This window comes from Pollachius pollachius (assembly GCF_949987615.1).
Source record: "Pollachius pollachius genome assembly, chromosome: 9".
NCBI classification, from domain to species: domain Eukaryota; kingdom Metazoa; phylum Chordata; class Actinopteri; order Gadiformes; family Gadidae; genus Pollachius; species Pollachius pollachius.
The window spans coordinates 22474973-22495219 of record NC_136942.1 but is presented as its reverse complement, the minus strand read 5'-3'; the positions used below and the strand labels follow the sequence as shown (position 1 = coordinate 22495219).

Sequence of the window (20247 nt, the reverse complement as noted above, 5' to 3'; positions counted from 1 at the left end):
CAATTGCATAGACCGACAACCAATCAGAGCAACAAAATGTGGGACACACCAGCACCACACATCATGGTTTTTTATGGAAAAGCCTCAACAGCTCTCTCATGAGGTGGTCCTTTGTACAGCCTTCGTGTCTAAACCGCCCCAAATGGGATTCTGACAGAGTTGTTTGTCACAGTTATGTTTTGCGCATTTTCCCCTATTGTGGTCTCATCCCCTCCAAATAAGGCTTAAAGCGCACTTACAAAGTGTCCAATAACTTGGGAAAAGATGCACTATCAGTTTCAAAACTTAAGTTAAATACATCAAAATATGTATAAATGCCCTATAATAATCCTAATGGAAAGGGATGTGTGGCAAGGTTTGACTAACTATCTCCCGTTTTTATTGAAGAGTGAAATCCAAAAAAATGTTCAAATGTTTCATTCAATGGCTTTTGCGATTTTTTTAGAATATTATAAAGATATATTTTCATAGCATTGGTCTTATCGGAAACCAACCATCCTATTCTGAACAAATCACTAAATATATATGCTAGCATACTTTATTTCTTTGGATTTTCTTTAGTTTTATTGCCAACGCAGAAGCCTAAAAAAACCCACAATCATGTCTGTTTAAAAAGCTCAATTTATTCATAAGTTATAATAGCTGTCAGGCACTAAAAGAACACTGATATTTCTGTACCACAGGCACAATCAAAAGCCACCTTAGTATCCCGTTAAAACTTCAGATTGTATGTGTCATATTGTGCTTCACACCAAGACAAATCAAACAAAAACATATTATCTTGTCATCTTAATAGTTCATGCCAAAATAAATCTCTGCAGACTGCAGACATACAGCCATGGAATCAACTAGAATGAGAACCCTAGATAATACTTTTGAAATCAATAGAAAAATTATTTCTTTAAGAATATATAGTCCATAAACATGTTGGAGGGTGAGCATTAATATAAAAATATAATAATCAAAGACCACTAGGATTCAGCACTTAGTATGAATGAAATGTGTGACTGCATAGAGAAAGTGGGACAGAGAATAAAGGACATCAAAAGAACGGGAGATGTCAATAACCAAAAATCCCCCCCCCCGGTTTCAAGACATTTTTCAGCAGGATAAGTGCTTGAATCTGGAACAGCAGATTTTTATACTCCTGACAGACCACCATAATGAGGCCTTGTAGGGAGTGGATACTCAGTAGTATTAAGGCAAACCAAAATAAAAGGCTGCTTGCCGAAGTCTGTATCTTACTCTACTGATAACTAGTAACCACACCACTAACAGTGTACTTCATTTTCCTTCTGTACCGATGAACTAATTTGATTATTACTTAAACTTTGGTATCGTTGTGATGAATTTTTGAGAAATCTCCATCAAATGACTGAGATTTGCTAAAATCATATTAACTTATTCCTATTCCATTGATTGTAGGACGGAACGTGACATGGACAAAATGACACAGGCTGTTTCACACATTATGTTTTCACTGCTGCAGCTCTTGATCCAATGAAATGAATCTCTAAAGACCTCTCAGAACAAACTCTTACTAAAAGTGCCAGTCAGACGTGTTATTCAAGAGTTTGCAGTGTTCTTCAACCAAACAAAAACAAAAGCAGAAAGGAAAACTCACTATTCATCCCGCCAGTTTAAGTCTTCAAGTCCTGGCAGGCCCGCTCTATTAATTAAGACATGTCTGTGTTCAGTAAACTACCATCACCATGCGTGACTCATATCTGCGGAAGTACACTCAGTCAACTCCTCTCCTGGGCGTCTCCATGAGGAAGAGGCAAACGGCATGACGTCAACCTGGTTTGTTGTTCGTTGGTTTTTCAGGCAATAAGTTATATGTAGTGATGAGTGACTGTCAGTGCTCAGCCAGGGGCCCTCGGTCATTGATCAGCCAGGGGCCTGTCAGAGCTCAGCCAGGGGCCCTCAGTCAGTGCCGGGCCAGGGAGCTGTCAGAGCTCAGCCAGGGGCCCTCAGTCAGTGTTCAGCCAGGGGCCCTCTGCCAGGGCCCTCTGACAGTGCTTTGCCAGGGCCCTCTGTCAGTGCTGGGCCAGGGCCCTCTGACAGTGGTACAGCAGGCAGTCTGGGAGCTCAGGGAGAGAGGAGCGCAGCCACACAGCCAGGCAGCCGGCGTTGAGGCGGCAGTGCATCAGGCAGGGTGGGCCCTGCAGCAGCTGGCAGGCCACGATGCCCTCCGAAGCTGGAATGAGAAGGAAATCCATTAAAAAGGGACATGTATTAACTGAGGTCAGTCAAAATAACTCCTCATGATGGCCAATACAGATACAAGATCGCTATCAGAGCAGTTATTTTCTAAGGATGGTAAAAAAGAAAAGATAAACATGAAAGAATTATATTTTAAAAATATTTTTGCATTCTTATGCTTATTATGATCGACAGGAAGGTATGGGAGAGAGAGAGGAGGAACACTGGCAGGAATCGAACCGGTGTCGCTGCGATCAGGACTGAGCCTTATAGGTACGTGCTCTACCAGGTGAGTACTGAGCCTCTACTTTTAAAATCTTAACCCGGAACAACAGTCATGACATTTCATGGATGAAACGTATTTCCCTGGTGTGTTGAGGGTTGCAGAGTCTGTCCGTCCCCACCTATGATGTCCACGATGTTGAGCTGCAGTCGGTCCCTCAGGCGGTGCAGCGTGGCCCTCAAGGGGTCGGGCTCCTTGCTGAGCAGCGCCAGGTTCTGCTTGGTGTCGTTGGAGGAGGCCAGCCACAGCCGTCCGTACTCCTCTGTGGACACGCTCAGAGGCCTGCTCCACCCAGGGGAACACAAGGAACCATTAAAGGGGTGATATCATGCTTTTTTTTAATTTTCCTTTGCTTTAGACTGTTGACATATGTATACAGTGGGGCAAAAAAGTATTTAGTCAGCCACCAATTATGCAAGTTCTCCCACTTAAAAAGATGAGAGAGGCCTGTAATTTTCATCATAGGTATACCTCAGCTATGAGAGACAAAATGAAAAAAAAAAATCTAGAAAATCACATTGTCTGATTTTTAAAGAATTTATTTGCAAATTATGGTGGAAAATAAGTATTTGGTCAATAACAAAAGGTCATCTCAATACTTTGCTACATGCCCTTTGTTGGCAATGACAGAGGTCAAACGTTTTCTGTAAGTCTTTACAAGGTTTTCACACACTGCTGCTGGTATTTTGGCCCATTCCTCCATGCAGATCTCCTCCAGAGCAGTGATGTTTTTGGGCCTTCGCTGGGCAACACAGACTTTCAACTCCCTCCAAAGATTTTCTATGGGGTTGAGATCTGGAGACTGGCTAGGCCACTCCAGGACCTTGAAATGCTTCTCACGAAGCCACTCCTTCGTTGCCCGGGCGGTGTGTTTTGGGTCATTGTCATGCTGAAAGACCCAGCCACGTTTCATCTTCAGTGCCCTTGCTGATGGAAGGAGGTTTTCACTCAAAATCTCACGATACATGGCCCCATTCATTCTTTCCGTCACACGGATCAGACGTCCTGGTCCCTTGGCAGAAAAACAGCCCCAAAGCATGATGTTTCCACCCCCATGCTTCACTGTAGGTATGGTGTTCTTTGGATGCAACTCAGCATTCTTTCTCCTCCAAACACGGCGAGTTGAGTTTTTACCAAAAAGTTCTATTTTGGTTTCATCTGACCATATGACATTCTCCCAATCCTGTTCTGGATCATCCAAATGCTCTCTAGCAAACTTCAAACGGGCCCGGACATGCACTGGCTTTAGCAGGGGGACATGTCTGGCACTGCAGGATTTGAGTCCCTGGCGGCGTAGTGTGTTAGTGATGGTAGCCTTTGTTACTTTGGTCCCAGCTCTCTGGAGGTCATTCACTAGGTCCCCCCGTGTGGTTCTGGGATTTTTGTTCACCGTTCTTGTGATCATTTTGACCCCACAGGGTGAGATCTTGCGTGGAGCCCCAGATCGAGGGAGATTATCAGTGGTCTTGTATGTATTCCATTTCCTAATAATTGCTCCCACAGTTGATTTCTTCACACCAAGCTGCTTACCTATTGCAGATTCAGACTTCCCAGCCTGGTGCAGGTCTACAATTGTGTTTCTGGTGTCCTTTGACAGCACTTTGGTCTTGGCCATAGTGGAGTTTGGAGTGTGACTGTTTGAGGTTGTGGACAGGTGTCTTTTATACTGATAAGGAGTTCAAACAGGTGCCATTAATACAGGTAACAAGTGGAGGACAGAGGAGCCTATTAAAGAAGAAGTTACAGGTCTGTGACAGCCAGAAATCTTGCTGGTTTGTAGGTGACCAAATACTTATTTTCCACCATAATTTGCAAATAAATTCTTAAAAAATCAGACAATGTGATTTTCTGGATTGTTTTTTTCATTTTGTCTCTCATAGCTGAGGTTCACCTATGATGAAAATTACAGGCCTCTCTCGTCTTTTTAAGTGGGAGAACTTGCACAATTGGTGGCTGACTAAATACTTTTTTGCCCCACTGTACATGTTTTATATCTGCTAAGCTACAAAAATCTAAGTCTGAGCCAGGGGGAGTATTCGCGCCCTCCAAAAAGGCACCTCAATAAGTGCGTGAAACAGCTTGTTTGCGCTCAAACTTTACTTCCGTAACAGTGTGACGTCACTGTGTGTGTGTGTGTGTGGGGGGGGGGCGTTCAGTTTAAACATTAAATACCTTGTCTTCGTAGTATATTCATTTGAATATAGGTTAAAAAGGAATTGCAAATCATTGTATTCCGTTTTTATTTACGTATTACACAACGTCCCAACTTCACTGGAATTGGGGTTGTACAAGACATACTCATACAAGCAGTGATTTGTTAAGTGTCTAGGTTTGGCCCGATATCATTCTCTCTTAAGAGCCCAAGGAAAAGTTGTTCCACTGACCATGTTCAGACTAAATACAGTCGAAGAAAAAATATTCTCCTGAGCTCATTGCATTTGAATCTTGCTTGTACTATCACGCAAGATACCTTTTCCAAAATAATTTACTAAATTCAGTTTAGGCAGATTTCCATCGCACAAGTCAGTCAGCAAATGAACAGATAATGAACAGATAAACGTAGAGCTTGGATACGGCACCTGATGAAGTCGGGCAGGGAGAGGGCGTAGGAGAAGGGCGTGCTCTGAGGCTCCCCGTCAGGCCGCTGGTAGGACGCCCGGCCGGCCAGCTCCATGTGGACCGAAGGCCTGGTGGGGACCAGGGAGTACTGGTACACCGCCACACTGTGGCCCTCCACCTGCTCTTCCTCCTCAGGGCCACCACACACACGTGACACCTGCACACCAACAACAAACACCCAATGACTGAACAGCCAGCTGGACGCTTCAGCATCCTAGTGTTTGGTTAAGGTATGGCCCTACACTAGGACGTTTATCTTTTCATTTGTTTAATTAGTTTGTTTCACATCCAATGATAGCATCTTTGTAATCTCCACCCGCAGGCCCTGGGCAGACACACGTTACACAACAAGGTTAGAATACAACGTCCTCAAGAAGTACCTCAAGGTCACCGGAGGTCATCTGCAGTGCAAACCGCAGGGAGGCCGAGTCGGACACGTTGGAGACGAAGACGACGAGCAGCGAGGAGCTGTCGGTGCGGACGCAGCAGGCGGAGAGCGCCAGGCTGCCGTCGCGGCAGAGGGGGCTGATCTCTGAGCGGGGCAGCCCACACAGCTCCTCGGGCAGATGGGGGCTCAAACAGAGGGGCTCGGGGTCATAGGGGTCCCCAGGCGCGTCTGGGTCGCCCACCGCCACACTGTTCTCCTCGACGACCGTTTCACTTGCGTCGGTGTCCTCCGTGAGGTCCTCTTGTGCGTCGCATGGTCTGTTGTTGGCGGGAAGGTCATGAGGGAGGTGGGGGGCGGGGTCAGCCGGAGATGTGGCGGGGTCAGCCGGAGAGGGGGCGGAGTCAGCCGGAGAGGGGGCGGAGTCAGTCGGAGAGGGGGTGGAGCCGGAGTCCAGTGGGCTGCTGCACAGCAAGTTATCAATGGCACTCTGAGCGGAGAGAGGGGAGGGGGAGTCACCCGATGGCTCTCTGGCGCCCGAGGACGACCCTTGACCTTTGACCTTCTTCCTGAAGCGATGGCGTGTCGGCTCCGCTTTTCCCATCTGTTGAGATGAACGCGTTAGGGGACGCCACGTCAGACCTGGTGGTTCAGAGCGGGAGGAGAGCGGCATAATCTCACCAGACACGGCCCGGCGGCGCCCTGGGAGCCCAGACCCACGAAGAGACAGGAGGCCAGCTGCTGCTTCTCCCGCTCCGCCTGCAGGGTGGGCCCGGGGGCGGGGGCGGGCAAGGAGACCACGGGCGTCCGTGAGGCAGAGCCTCCTTCCTGGAGGACCGAGAGGGGGCAGGGGACCTCCGTCTTGGCCGCCTCCTCCGGCTTCACCGCCGCCTTGGCGAGGTATCCCTCCTTGCCCCACACCCGGGTCACGCCCTCCAGCCTCAGAGCGCCGCTGAGGAGACGGAGGGAAGGACAACGTGTCAGAGCCCAGCTCCATGCTGGCACACGCAAGGGCATTATTCACTAACAACCAGTTACTACAGTCACTACAACGTGTGTTTCAGTCAGAGGGATACATTTGAAAGGGTGATTAAGAAATAGAAATCGCGTCCTTAAGGAACTGTCATTACATTAAGATCTACACCATACCTTCCTTTGGGTGAGAGCTCGGTGCTGTTTCCCGACAGGCCGGAGCTCATGGAGAGCACGGTGGGAGAGAGTCTCTCTGCTATACTGCAGGCGGACAGGCTGAGAGGCAGACACAGGCCGTAGGGCTCCACGCTCAGAGCTGAGGGGGGGAAAGCAACAACACTGGAATGGTTAAGAAGGGCCTCTCGGGGTGAGGCTGTGTGGCTCTCAGCCAATAAGAGCTTGGTTCCATTGCCAATGTAGACAGTTGGGGGGGGTTAGGCCTCGTTCAGCAGGATGGCCACTACCTGCTCTTTAATGATACTTCGCAGTGTGTCACTCAGGATAAAGGCGGGCCTACAGAGTGAAGGAGGAGCGGTATCTCCCGGCAATACCTTTCTCCTGCGCCAGGTCCTCCTGTCTCTGATGGGGGGGTTTGTACGGCGCCGCCCCCGCGGCCAGGGCCTCAGAAACAAACCCGTCCAGAAAGGACAACGACGAATCCACCTGTCCAGAGTCCAGACAGGACGTGTAGAAAGAAGAAAAACAATTAGGATGTGTCACCAATTTTTGATTTCTATTATGGGAAAATGTCAGGTCAATTACTTGGTCTATAGTTGATCAGATTCTCTTTAATTTATTGGGACTTTCGAGGACTGAATTGGAACATGTCATCGAGCACCACAGCAGCCCAACGGTCCACACGAGACTTCAGTGGGTCTCTGAGGGGACCCCTCACCTCCAGGGCCTCCAGGCCGTCGCCGCGGGGCAGCACCCTGCGCTGCAGCTCGGCGTCAGAGGCCAGGTGCTGCAGCTCGTGGAGCCTCTGCCTCAGTGTGGTGTCCAGGGAGCCGCCGTGGCGCTCGGCCAGCTCCTGGGCCACCGACAGGCAGGCGGGGCCGTCGCTCAGCTTGGTCATGGCCGCCAGCACCCAGTTCTTGGTCTCACTGCTGCAGTGTCTCAGATCCAGCAGCGGGGCCAGGAGTCTCAGGACAACGGCTGGCTCGAGACCTTCCTTTACGCTAGAGTATTCCCCCAGCACCTGGTCCACAGGGAGCGAGAACAACACAAATGGCTTAAGGCCGCTGGGACCTATGGGAACGGTGAATCCATTGACAGGAATGAATGAATTATAATTGTAATTGTTTTATTTATTAATTCATTATCAAAAAATTGCTTTCGGTTCTTAAAGCTTCAAAAATGCATATATTTATGGCGACTTTTTATCATTAACACATTAACGCATTATTCTTTATTGACTGCCTGTCAAACAAATCAAGAATCAAGAAAAAATATAACCGCAAGCGGTGATTAACGGGGTCCGAGCAAAATGAAAAGTCAAGAACACAGTAATGGAAGATATATAAATATGACACATAATTATGAAGGAAAGATGTTGATATTCCCCTTAACGCCAAACTGTGCCTCGGCTTTCAGGTGACTGGGCTGCAGATCAATGGCCGAATGTCATGTTCAGCTTGTTCATAATAAGTCTCATTCATAAGTCTAATCGGGATTCGAACTCTCAAACTAAGGATCACCAGTACAAGGCATTAACCCATTGAGCCACTGACAAACCTGAAATATAGCCTCATTCACATGGTGAAAATGTCAATGATAAGCACATAACATCCAGAAGACTCCACGCAAACATTTCTCAAATGAATTAAGGGCTTTCTTAAAAGCAAATACCTGAAAAATCTTTTGAGATTTGGGGAAATAAAATTTGTTGTCAAGAACACTAACGGAAGAAATAAAAATAAGACATAGTACATAATGAAGGAAAAATGGTTAACGAAGGAGTTCCCCTTAACGCCATACTGTGTCTTGGCAGTCAGATTCTTGGAAACTAAAGAGCCGGAATGTTGATTGCCTGATGAATTTCAGGTGCTGTTCAATGTTGTGTTTCTTAAATGAGTAGCAATGACAGATTGTAATGTTCAGCTTGCTCATAATGCTCTAATCAGGATTCAAACTCTCAACCTAAGGATCACCAGTACACGGCATTATCCCATTGAGCCACTGACATTCCTGTACTGCATGAAGCCTCATTCACATAATCAAAATGTCGATTGATGAGCACACAACATCAAGAAAACTCCAAGCACACATTTCACAAGAGAATTAAGGGCTTTCTTAAAAGAGTACAGATCTGAAAATTTGCACTGTTAATGGTACCCGCCTAATGATAGCCATATGGTAGTTATACAATAACAAAATGGTCATATAGGCAAAATGGGTTGAGTCTGTGGATGTTTGGCTTTTCTATGAAATTGTGGAAAAAGTAAACATTTTTAGAGCAGAAGACCAGGGTGAAAAAGATGCATCTGATTTTAGAGATTAATATGATGAAAGAATTTTGAGTCTAGGTCAATCTAGTAAGGAGAAATAAGCCTAGTTCATATTTTCTTTAAATAACGCCACCTTTGGGTGCAGTACCACAATTTGGGTTTATTAGTAGTGGGGGGTATTGGTATCCACCTAATAATAGTTTTTTTATAATAATAATAACAAAATGGTCATATAAGAAAAATGGACTAACTGCTCCAACTTTATTGGCCAATATTTCTCAAATGGAACAAAGTAAAACAAATTCTGTTGGTCTAAAGATTTTATGTGGCGATTTTGGTGAATTTTTGATTATTTTTGTAGCCTGTGAATCTTTTTATCAAGTTTAGCTTTAATATGAAAATGTGGTAAAAGTATACATTTTTTTAATTTTTTTAATTTTTAGGATTTTATAAATGCGTCTGATTCTAGAGATTAATATTCTGAAAGAATTTTGAGTCCAGGTCAATCTGGTGAGGAGAAATAAGCCTAATTCATGATTTTTTACAAAAGTGCCACCTTTTGGTGCAGTACCACAAATTTGGGTTTATGGGTAGTGGGGGTTATTGGTAACGACACCTGAAAATTTCAAGAGTTTTCGACTTACAGTATAGGCTGCAGTATGACTTACATAATTTGAGGGGAAAAAAAAAATGTTACAGAAACAATAGGGGCTAATAAAATATAGTAACTCTTGTAATTAGCATTCACCATTACTTTTTATAAATAATTAATCTTTAAATATTGTGATGGGCTGTCTCATAGGCAATTAAAGCCGTCCAATGCAGCCCTGACGAGATGATACGTGTGTGCACCATATACCTTCATTCTCAATATATGTCGAGATCATGGACTGCATTTATATAGCGCTTCTCCTAACTCAAAGCACTTTAGAATATAGCCTAACATTCACCCATTCATAAAACACAATCACACACCGACGGCGGAGTCAACCATGGCGACAGCCAGCTTGTCGGGATCAGTTAGGGTGAGGTACCTTCCTCAGGGACACCTCAACACTCAATAAGGAGGAGCTGAAGATCTAACTAGCAACCTTTCGGTGATCAGCCGACCCGCTCTACCTCCTGAGCCCCATGCCGCCCTATGATGATGATGATGATGATGATGATGATGATGATGATGATGATGTTGATGATGATGATGTGGGCAGTGTTGCTCACCCAGCTGATGACCTGGAGGAAGCGCTGAGGCAGCGTGGCGGGCCGCTCCTGGAGCAGAGACACATAGGAGTCCACCGCCAACAGCCGCAGCTGCTGGTCCTCCTCAGCGCTCTCAAACCCTTGGGCCAGACACACAGAGAAGGAAAGCAGTGAGCAGGTGTTAGAAACTAAGGCCAGGAGGTGGGAAGGAACCTCCCTTGAGAAGTGAACATACCCTCAGACAGCATTCTCAGGAAGCTGTTGGGGATGTCCGGCTGCATCTGGTCTCCGACCAGCAGGAAGACTGTGTTCATGGTCCTGATGAACCAGGAGTTGTCCGGGGCATATGTACATTAGTTTATAGGAAGATTAACACCTTTAGAAATGTTACGCTATTTCTTCAGTTAAATACCAGTTTTGTAAGCGCTCCTTACTGCTGCCTTGCTCAGCTTTTGGTTTGTTTGGGAAAATATGCTGAAAGTAAGGACTGTTTAAGTTTAACCGTGTCAACAAGCAGCTTGTTTCATCAAATTATGATTATATATGCAATACATCCTGAGTAATCATCCAAATGCATAGCATATGAATGTCCCCAATAGATAAAACATTAAAGCTGAAACGGTAAGAAGCAAGTCAGAAGCTGTGTGACCAGCCGTGCTTCGGTGTGGAACATGGACTGCAGAAAATAGGGATAAAAAATTACTTTCGAAAATGTGTGGAAACTGGACCGTTTATTCAATTACAATAACTTACTATTTCTTGCATTTCTAGTGGCCATATTTACCAAGCTCAGCCTTGATTGTTGGAAACATTGGCAAGAACTATGATCAGGGACAGTATGAAACTGTTGACCGCTGGAATGTTTAGTTGATAGTGAGATTACCGCCTCTATACAGATTTGTTTAGAGACAGGACTCATATCTAGCAACGTCACTGTACTAAATAACTAAATACAATTCATAAATCCATGGAGAAACCTCATCACTTCACAGTTGGCTACTCGATGATTGCGCAGACGGTCATTTTTGAATACCTACTGGCACCCCACAGGCCATTGTTTAAGTCTCTACGTGGTTCAAAGGGAGGGAGGGGGGTACTCAATCTCACTGCTAGAATCAACCTCACCCTACATTGCACCTGTACAACCTATTACATGTAAGAGAATCATACCAAGTGTTCATACATTCATTCATTCATGCACCACATTGAGCTTGAAATCATTTCTGAAGGATATTTCTCTGCCAGCTCCGCCACCTTTCCCCCGAGGTCTATGGTGACGTAGTCGTCCTTACTGTGACGGAGGAATTCCAGCAACTTCTCCACGATCACTTTAACATTCTGACCGTTAGTGATCCGAAACAGCAGCTCCAGGGTCTGTCGTTAACCACAACAATAATACATTAGTTAAGTTATCACTTTGTCTGCTAAAGTGACTATCATGCCAGTCCGAAAACAACCAAAGTATTCAATACAACTTTGAGTAGCTGCTAATAAATTGGATCAGATGGATGAGGTGGGTCGAAAATAATGAATTAAGGTATTAATGTAAGATCTCAAACCATTTATGTTGTCTAAATTAAAGATAACAAGTGCACAAGTCAGTTATCTGTCCACACTGGTCATGCTAGTTCTTCCAACTAGAAACACTGTGCTGCCTCCCACCTCTCGCTTTATGATCAGGTCTGAGTGATCCAGGCACTCGATGATGGTCATCTGGTGCTGCAAAGCCAGGTTAGCATCCTGCTGCACCACATAGGTGAGGGCTTTGAGTCCTTCAAGAGCAACGCAGGTTAACAGCATGAACAAGGTTTTATGTACTACTATAAATATATATGTACTACTATGAATATTCTCTTATCATATATAGATTAGATCTAAGAAGCAAGTCATTTGGATCCAAACCTTACCCAAGTATTTCAAGTTTATTTTTGGTGACAGAACAAAGTTGCCAATGCACTTTGCAGCTTTTTCCAACAGCTCAGCTTTCGGGTGAATTGTGTAAATAGTCTTCACACACTCGAACAATATTGCTGGAAAACATTTTTTTTACAAGGAAACGTGTGAGTACAAGGAACAGTTGAGTAAATACATAATAGTCATGAATGCATGATCGATTTAAGGTACCATAGGTGATGTTGTGGTTCATTTCTGCTCGTCGGAGAGACTCATCCAGGACCTCATACATCATCTCACTAGTACTGCAGAGACCCACAACAATCACATGTAATCACGTCCAACGTACTGCACTAACATCAGGTCATCCGCACTCATCACATAGATGACAGAGTCCCTGTGTTACCTCCGATCGTTCTTCCCCAGTAAGGATAGGATTCTGAGGAGCTGGATCTGAAGCCAGGGAGCGGGTACGCTGTGGTAGTTGAAGTCAATGGGAAGTTTCCCTCCCACCACCTGCTTCAAGATGGTCACAAAACTCACCACCAGATCCTTGTAACTCTCTGGCTTCTCCTGTAGGGCAAGAATCAGCAGGATGGTAATACTGTCCTTTGATGAAGCCTGATGAATCAAAGCAACATATTATACTTAGATATTTAGACATGGCTGATTTGAGGAGGAGCCTACCGTGACCATCTCCAGGTAAATGTGTAGTGAGGCAGACATCACGCCTGGGTCCTTGTCACACAGAGCCTTACGGAACTTGCTGTGAATGTGTTGGACCTGGTTGGGCGCTATCAGGTAGAACTTGTAGAGGGCCAGGACGGCTTTCCTCCGGATAATCTCTCTGTTTAGAAGTTATGAGGGTTAAAACCTATTCTGTTACAATACATGAAAAACACGGAAGGACCAGAAAAACACATCCAGAAGAACAATGTAATAAAAAGAAATGTCAACTTTATAATAAGTGAAGTAAAGTTTGAAGCTATATAGAAATTACAACACTAAAAGCTGTGTTTCAGTTCTTACTTTGGGTGATTGAGTTTCTCCTCTACCATGGGAAGGATTGCAGGGATCATATCTTTGGGAAATACTTGACCAACAACGGTGAGCGCCATGCACACTTCTATCAGATTTGTGCTCTGAAGATCCTGCAGAGACACCAACAGATCAGCATCTCAGTGTACAAACATCCACCTCATCCAATGTGCAACCTCCCTGTCACTGTGAGGGGAGGGTTTGGAGATCCAGGTAGCACTACTGTGATCCAAACACTCAATTTAGATTATCTGTGATCCAAACACTTAACTTAGATTATCAAGCAAACACTCACTTTTAATACAGTGTTGACCAGAAGGAGCAAGAGCTCATGGCTCTCATTCAGAAACAAGGATACAGCCAGGTAACCTGAAAAAAACATAAATATACAAAAATATATATACACAAATAGTTGCCTTATTCGAAATGTGTCTACTTAAGAATGTCTCTGTACATTGAGACAATGAAGAAACCAGATAACGTACCGACTCTCTTGTCCAGAGCTGAGCCCTGCTGGGCCAGTTTGATGGCATGGATGTAGCTGAAGGAGGCCTCGTAACCCAGCATCTCACAGTAGACCGCCCGCACCATCAGCTCCTTCATCTGCCTCTGAAGGAGTCCACAACACATCAGCAAAACACATCCCTCAAAAGTAACCCATGCATTCATGTACATTTTAACATAATGGCAAAAATATATTCCACATATTAAAAACCAAACAGGAAAGTACCAGTACCATGGTCGTGTTGGGAGAAGACACCTGCTCTTTGATGGAAACAAGTTCACGTTGAATAAGTTTCTCTTCATCCTTGAGGGGGGAATCAGAAAAAACAGTAAATAAACCTAGAGTGTGTTATTGTCCATGACTGGAAGGGGCTCTGTGAGGACAGTGGGATCTGTTTCCATGTGTTATCATGTGTTATTGTCCATGGCTGAGAAGGACAACCAGTGAGGACAGTGGACTCTGTTTCAGCACAACCACAATTCAATTCAATTTTATTTGTATAGCCCTAATCACCGGTACAGTCTCAAAGGGCTTAACAGGCCATATACTTATGACCCAACACTGACCACGACCCCCAAGAGGGCAGGAATAAACAACATTTATTAGCAAGGAGGACATCTTGAGGAGGAACGCAGAGCGGGGGGTTCCTCCTTCCACCACACTGTGGTTCGATGCCCAAATACAATAAACTCACGTGTTTGGATGTTAGCTCAGTGATCCCCCTGATCAGGGTTCCCAGTTTGGAGGTGGAGGACGGTCTCCCCGGCGAGGGGTCTGAGGACAGCAGGCTGGGCAGCGCCGTCAGTGTCCTCTCCACCACATCACTCATCCTGACGCCCCACAGAGGACTGGATCCAGCTGATATCGATCTATATATATTTATAATAATATACCGTTCAATTCATCTGTCCAACGAAGGCTCGTTTATTAGAAAGGGCAACATCTACACCTCCATGTTTCACGGTATCCCGAGTTGTATAATATCATTTTGACATACCGGCCATTGTTTTGATTGGGCAGCGGCGGCGGCAGCTCAAAGATGATGTCACGTCCGCTTTCAATTGTAAAACTGTATTAAAGGGGTAGTTCGGAATTTTGAACATAGGGCCTGATTCCCAAATTAGCCTGCTGTGTTCCAATATCCATACTATCCGTACTTACTAGCCTTAGTTTGAGTACGTAGGGCGTTCCAATTCAGATCGGGCAAAAATAAGTGTACTGAAAGGACCCGGATGGTGTACTCAAAACGGTCAAATCGCGAAGTGTGGATCGATGTACACAGTGTACATCGATCCACACTTCGCGATGGGAGGAGCGGCGGCAGTCGTGATCGTAATTTCCGGTTAGTGCACCACGGAGTATTCGATTTGGAACAACACTGACATCTGAAAATTAGCGCACTTAGTGAGTACGGATAGTGTACTACGCTTAAGTGTACTCGTGGAAGTATGGATATTGGAACGGTGTTCTTTATCATTGGAGACAGTTTTCAACACATTTCATTCAGTCCTTCTAGTAGCAGAGTTCGCTCATGCTAGGCTCGCGCACGGCAACGGGCAATACCAGCCTGCTAATAAAACATGTTCTTACCCACTGCACAGTACACCCGAGGTTAATCAGTTATAACGCCAGACTATAGATGTAAATGTCTGTTGACAGAATAATGTTAGAAATAAAACTAACGTCGCATCGCATGAATCATCGCATTTTGAGGGACTACTTTCTCAGCAGCAGCGGAATTTAACCTAGGTATCAGTCCGCCGCTGCCGTAGCCTACTACCAGGAATATAATATGCTGAGACACAGCCCCTCAAATTGCAATGCAAGGTTTGTTTTATTTCTAACATTATTCTATCAACACAGACATTTACATCGACCGTCTGGCGTTATAGTTGATTTGCCTCGGGTGTACTGTGGCATGGGTAAGACTGTTTTATTAGCAGGCTGGTATTGCCCGTTGCCGTGCGCTAGCCTAGCATGAGCAAACTGCAACTAGAAGAACTGAATGAAATGTGTTGAAAACTGTCTCCAGTGATAAAGAACACCAAGTCTAACTTGGGAATCAGGACCTATGTCCAAAATTCCGAACTACCCCTTTAAAGGTTTGTAAATGGAAAAAACAACACCTTATCGAGGACAATAATTCTGCCTTAAATGTAATAAATATTTTGATGTTTGATTCCTAGTCTATGGGTTTACCGATAACAAAAAATATGTCTAACTACTTTCTTTAATTTCTTGATTATTTTATGTTTCACTGGAGGCACATGGAGTGATGCAAAAAAGTACCTATTTATTTAAAGTTGACAAATTATACCAAAAGGTGTGAGTGTGTCTAGCAGTTAAACTGTTTTGAAAATCAGGCTCTTCTGACTGATATTATAGTTGGGCAACTACGGAAAACTGTGGTTCCACGCTAGAGATCAGCAATACGTTGCGCAATGAGGAAAAGTCGAGTCTAATTCATTTTAAGCAGTGCTCTTTTCCTATGTTCGAAAGGAAGCACATTGTCATCCCTCTTTGACCCGCTGACGATTTCCACAAAGGTTAAGGAAAGGAGGCATAAAGGTTAGGAGATTTGACTATTCGTAGAGGCCCCTGGTGTCCGAGGCATCTGGATCACACCATGCTCTATCAGGCACACATCTAGGCTGACACGCCCACTTGTGATGTCAGAAGAGTTAGATTTTCAAAACGGCTTGTAGCGGCTAATCACACCTGGTGGTATAATATGTCATCTTTAGATAAGACTTACACAAAAGCAACAAAATAATAATTTAAATAATAATAAAATAAATTCACTCAACTAACCCCTCTTTTAAATTCAAACTGTTCAATAAACCCTGCACTTTAAGCAAGCACTTTTAGTAGTCTAGGCTTTGTTGGACCATGTTATGATAATAATGTATTTTTAAACCTATTTTATGAAGTCAGGATTACATTTCACTGCTTGTTGTACAGGCATTACTATGCATGTGACAAAATAAGGAATCTTGAATCTTGAAATCCCAATTTATTATTTTTGTATATATGGTATCCATAGCATTTCCTTAAATAACTGATATGTACACTTAACTAAAATAAAATAATTACAATAAATATGAAATCACAGACATTAGATATCTCAATTAGAGGGACTCAATTCTCAGAGCTGAAAAATATTTTCACATATTATGGAAGGGGGCCCTAGTAGTTCAGGGGGTTATTTTATGTGGTGGAATGTGCACATAAAGCAAGTGATTTGTAGATCAGGGAAGAAAACAAATAAGATCCAGCGTCAGGCTTGAAAGAATCAAAAAAATAACTTGACCACTTACCGTTCACCTAAACCATAGTCATATTGCCATGTAAGTAACTGTGAAAACACAGGCAGTTCTGGGGGTGGTGATGTGTGTTATAGGATATAAAATTAGCATATCATCTTCCTGGGGGCAAAACAATATCCCACCATATCATTTTATTTCACCTCTATCCTAAACTGACATTGTACAAGTGTAACTGTCTGAAATATAAATTTCACAAGTAACTATAGCCTTTACCCTGAATATTGTGCAATTTTGCTAATCATACTTTACTGTATTATTCCACAAGGTCGAATAATCCTATAAATGTATCTACCCTGGCCTTTTTTTCACAGATGTATATACAGTGCCCAGTGTCATTGTTTCTCTTCATCTTCATCCTCAAGCCCAGACCTGGAAACAAATAAGAAAAAAACGTGACATTACAAATGACACTACACAACTGTGTCATAGTAAGCCCTCCCGAACAGAGTGCTGCAGACAGCGGTCCGCCTACCCTGAGGGTGTGGTCCCAGGACCCTGTGCAGAAACCCGTCCCGTCGGGGGACACCCGCAGGGTGCTGACCCGGTTCTCGTGGCCAAACAGAATGGACACCCGGGTTCCCTTCAGAACGTCCCACACATTGATGGTGTAGTCATTGTAGCCGGCGAAAAGTAGCCTCCCTGGAACACAAATGGCAATCAAATAACGTATGCATGCACTAGGAACTCAATGAGCAGGTGTTGAAAAATATCTTTAAAAACTTCAATAAAAAGTCTTACCACTGAGAGAAAAGTCAACACTGGAGACACCAAAAATGATGCTTTCTTTGGAATAAATAGCGACCTCTCTGTCCGCTCTCAGGTCATATAGACGGCACTGTGATACAAACACAAGGTACGTTCCAGTCAGCAGAGCAGTTTAAATGTGCTGCCAGCTGCATGACATGAGAGTGGGACAGGAGCTTTGGGGTGAAATGAGGTTTGAATTGTGTAGTATAGTACTATAGTAGTAGTACGATCGTTGATCACTCACAGTAGCATCGTCAGAGCCAGATGCAAACGCATCTCCACTGGGGTAGTACCTGTTGGAATTGAGAGAGAAGACATGTTTAGCCCCTTTTATATTAATTTGGTTAATGTAAATAATAACAATTTGTATATTTTGTAATGTGCATTTGATAATCTTCAGATTACAAAGGGAACAATCTCTATATCACTAATTTAATTGTATACTTTATTATTCTATAATTTATAATTAATTGTATGATTTAGACTCAATAATAAATTTATTCATTCCAAAAAGATATGTTGATATATTTACCTCTATATAGATTTCACACAGAATGTACCTCATGAAACCCTTACCTGACACTATTGATGTCTGAGTCATGGGTCTCAAAAGACTGGATGCATTGTCCTGACCGCATGTCCCACACATTGGCCTTCTTATCACAGCCCTTCGAAGCACACATGAGAAGGTTTTAGTAGCTGCAGACATATGTAACAAAGATATGTAACAAAGCCAGTCCTCCTCACCCCTGAGACAAAGGTGTTTCCAGTCTCGGACGGCGCCAGGTCCAGACAGAGCACGTCGGCTGCGTGGCCATGGAAACTCTGCAGCAGCTGGCCACTCTCCACATCCCATAATGCACATGTTCCATCGCCGCTGGATGTCAGGATCTGGTTTATAAAGGAGAATATGGTCGTAGCTGTTGAGAATGTGTCATATAATAACAATTTAAAGTGAGGATATCAGAAATCCCTAATTAACTTCTAATTATGTTATTGAGGTTGAGCAAGGTGCGCATTAAGCAACAGAAAAGGATGTTTGATGGAATCAAATAACCTCCCCACACAGCCAAGTTAGATTTGGCTTTGGTTTGGTTTTTTACTTTTGTTTTAGTTTTTCCTTTAAGGCTTAGTGTTATGTGAAGTTATATGTTCTGTTTACACCCTGCATCATCCGTACAGCACATGGTCCAGTCATCAGGTTGTATATTACCTGTTCTTACATTATTATTATTTCTAATGAATTTCCTACATTATCCTTTAATCCTGTGGGGACAGTCTTTAATGTGGACCTTTGAGCCAGGTCCTCACAGGGTCCAGTGACAGCATGTGATGGGACTTTGGAGAAGCACCACCTCCACATGGAGACGCTCCATACACAGGGTCAGACTCTAGCCCTGGAGACCCCCATTATTAGCGGACTTTGCAACGTAAATTAATGTACTTTTTGAATTTTTTTAAGATATTCAGAAGGTGTGCAATGGAAACATCCCTCTATGATATTTTATGGGTATTTACATTTTTAGTTCCTGTTGTCCATCACTTTTATGGCTTACTTCTTTTATTCGGAAGAGCCTAAAACAGCAGTATTTAAATGGTGGTTACAGTGGAATGCTGTGAATGATTGATGCTGTCAATAAGGTGCAAAGGGTTCTTTGCATTATGTTTAGTCTTTGAATTGATCCTGTCTTCAGTTGCTTATGTTGCCTTTTTTGCCTGACAGTTCACAGGTTGATCCCTCGACCTTCCAGTAAAACAAGGTCTAGAAGGCGTATGGACAGGTGTTTGATTGGCCATGATATAAGAGCTTAAAACCCCAGGATCAGTCCAATGGAGCTCCCCCATTGTGCTGGTGAAGCTTGGTGGGGGTAAAGGCTCTAATCAATCCTTCCACTGGATTTGAGTCTCCGAGCCGCTATCACCTGCATGTCTGAGTTGGTGAAGCTGCAGGCAGACAGGTAGTTTGTGTGCATGGCAACAGACTTCTTCTTAGCTGCCAGGTTTTCGTTCTTGTCCAGAGACAGAGGGTAGACTGAGCATTTGTTATCCAGGCCCCTGTTCAATCACATGTTGGTTTAGCATCACAGTACCTGATCAAATTAATATGCATTTACTATAATAAGGGATGGAGGAATATGAGATTAGGATGAGACACTGACCCACATGCGACTGCACAGCCAGAGGGTGCGTAGGCACAGGCCATTACCCAGGTGCAAGGCATTGTCACCGCATGCTCCTAAAAACACAATGCATTCATTAATTTGTGAAAATATAGTATTTATGCAAAACCATTAATTATGCATAACAATGACAATACCTTGTTGGTGGTGAACGCATCCCATACAATGACTTTCCCATCCTATCACAACAAATAGAAGATTTTGATTATTGCCAATATCGCAACAGAGTACCTGCTTGTCTGCAGTAAGAGCGGGGGAGTCGTGGGGTAAGTCTGGGTATGGGTTCTAGCCGACGACAGATTTTCCACACCTGTGAAGAGCTGACAATCCGTCTCTTGTCCTTGCACCAGTCCATGCAAAGAACTTTGTTGCCATGGCCCTTCAGAGTTCTCCGAGTCTTCATGATGAACTGGCCCAACCCCTCGATCTTCTCTGCCACTTGGTGTACTG

General features: G+C 44.0%; 2 protein-coding genes across 2 annotated transcripts; both read right to left on the bottom strand.

The window, feature by feature from the left end:
- Positions 1-683: 683 nt before the first annotated feature.
- ap4e1 (adaptor related protein complex 4 subunit epsilon 1) lies at positions 684-14655 on the bottom strand. The gene is made up of 22 exons (XM_079743850.1): positions 14542-14655; positions 14239-14413; positions 13776-13847; positions 13525-13648; positions 13335-13408; positions 13031-13152; positions 12689-12848; positions 12408-12574; positions 12233-12306; positions 12016-12138; positions 11771-11880; positions 11343-11482; positions 10344-10456; positions 10130-10248; positions 7360-7662; positions 7016-7127; positions 6642-6780; positions 6174-6444; positions 5488-6096; positions 5068-5264; positions 2610-2770; positions 684-2200 (listed from the first exon to the last, which is right to left on the bottom strand). The coding sequence occupies exons 2-22, from the start codon at positions 14371-14373 to the stop codon at positions 2040-2042; spliced, it is 3486 nt and encodes a 1161-aa protein (XP_079599976.1). The 5' UTR covers positions 14374-14413; positions 14542-14655; the 3' UTR covers positions 684-2039.
- Positions 14656-17196: 2541 nt separating this feature from the next.
- Positions 17197-20236, bottom strand: gnb5a (guanine nucleotide binding protein (G protein), beta 5a). The gene is made up of 10 exons (XM_079743860.1): positions 20108-20236; positions 19935-19976; positions 19777-19853; positions 19540-19672; positions 18365-18508; positions 18194-18285; positions 17862-17910; positions 17609-17705; positions 17343-17509; positions 17197-17239 (listed from the first exon to the last, which is right to left on the bottom strand). Exons 1-10 carry the CDS (start codon positions 20198-20200, stop codon positions 17228-17230), a joined length of 906 nt encoding a protein of 301 aa, XP_079599986.1. The 5' UTR covers positions 20201-20236; the 3' UTR covers positions 17197-17227.
- Between the last annotated feature and the right edge of the window lie 11 nt (positions 20237-20247).

Bases quoted from the DNA above. Each gene is read 5' to 3' on its own strand.
- ap4e1 (XM_079743850.1), bottom strand. From the start codon at position 14,373: ATGAGTGATGTGGTGGAGAGGACACTGACGGCGCTGCCCAGCCTGCTG. The intron at 13,153-13,334 runs GTGAGTGTTTGC...GTGTCTCTGCAG, and splicing joins TGGTCAACACTGTATTAAAA to GATCTTCAGAGCACAAATCT. The intron at 12,575-12,688 runs GTAGGCTCCTCC...CTTGCCCTACAG, and splicing joins TTTACCTGGAGATGGTCACG to GAGAAGCCAGAGAGTTACAA.
- gnb5a (XM_079743860.1), bottom strand. From the start codon at position 20,200: ATGAAGACTCGGAGAACTCTGAAGGGCCATGGCAACAAAGTTCTTTGC. The intron at 19,673-19,776 runs GTCAGTGTCTCA...GTGATTGAACAG, and splicing joins GGCTGTGCAGTCGCATGTGG to GGGCCTGGATAACAAATGCT. The intron at 17,510-17,608 runs GTAAGACTTTTT...TTTGTGTTCCAG, and splicing joins TGTTGACTTTTCTCTCAGTG to GGAGGCTACTTTTCGCCGGC.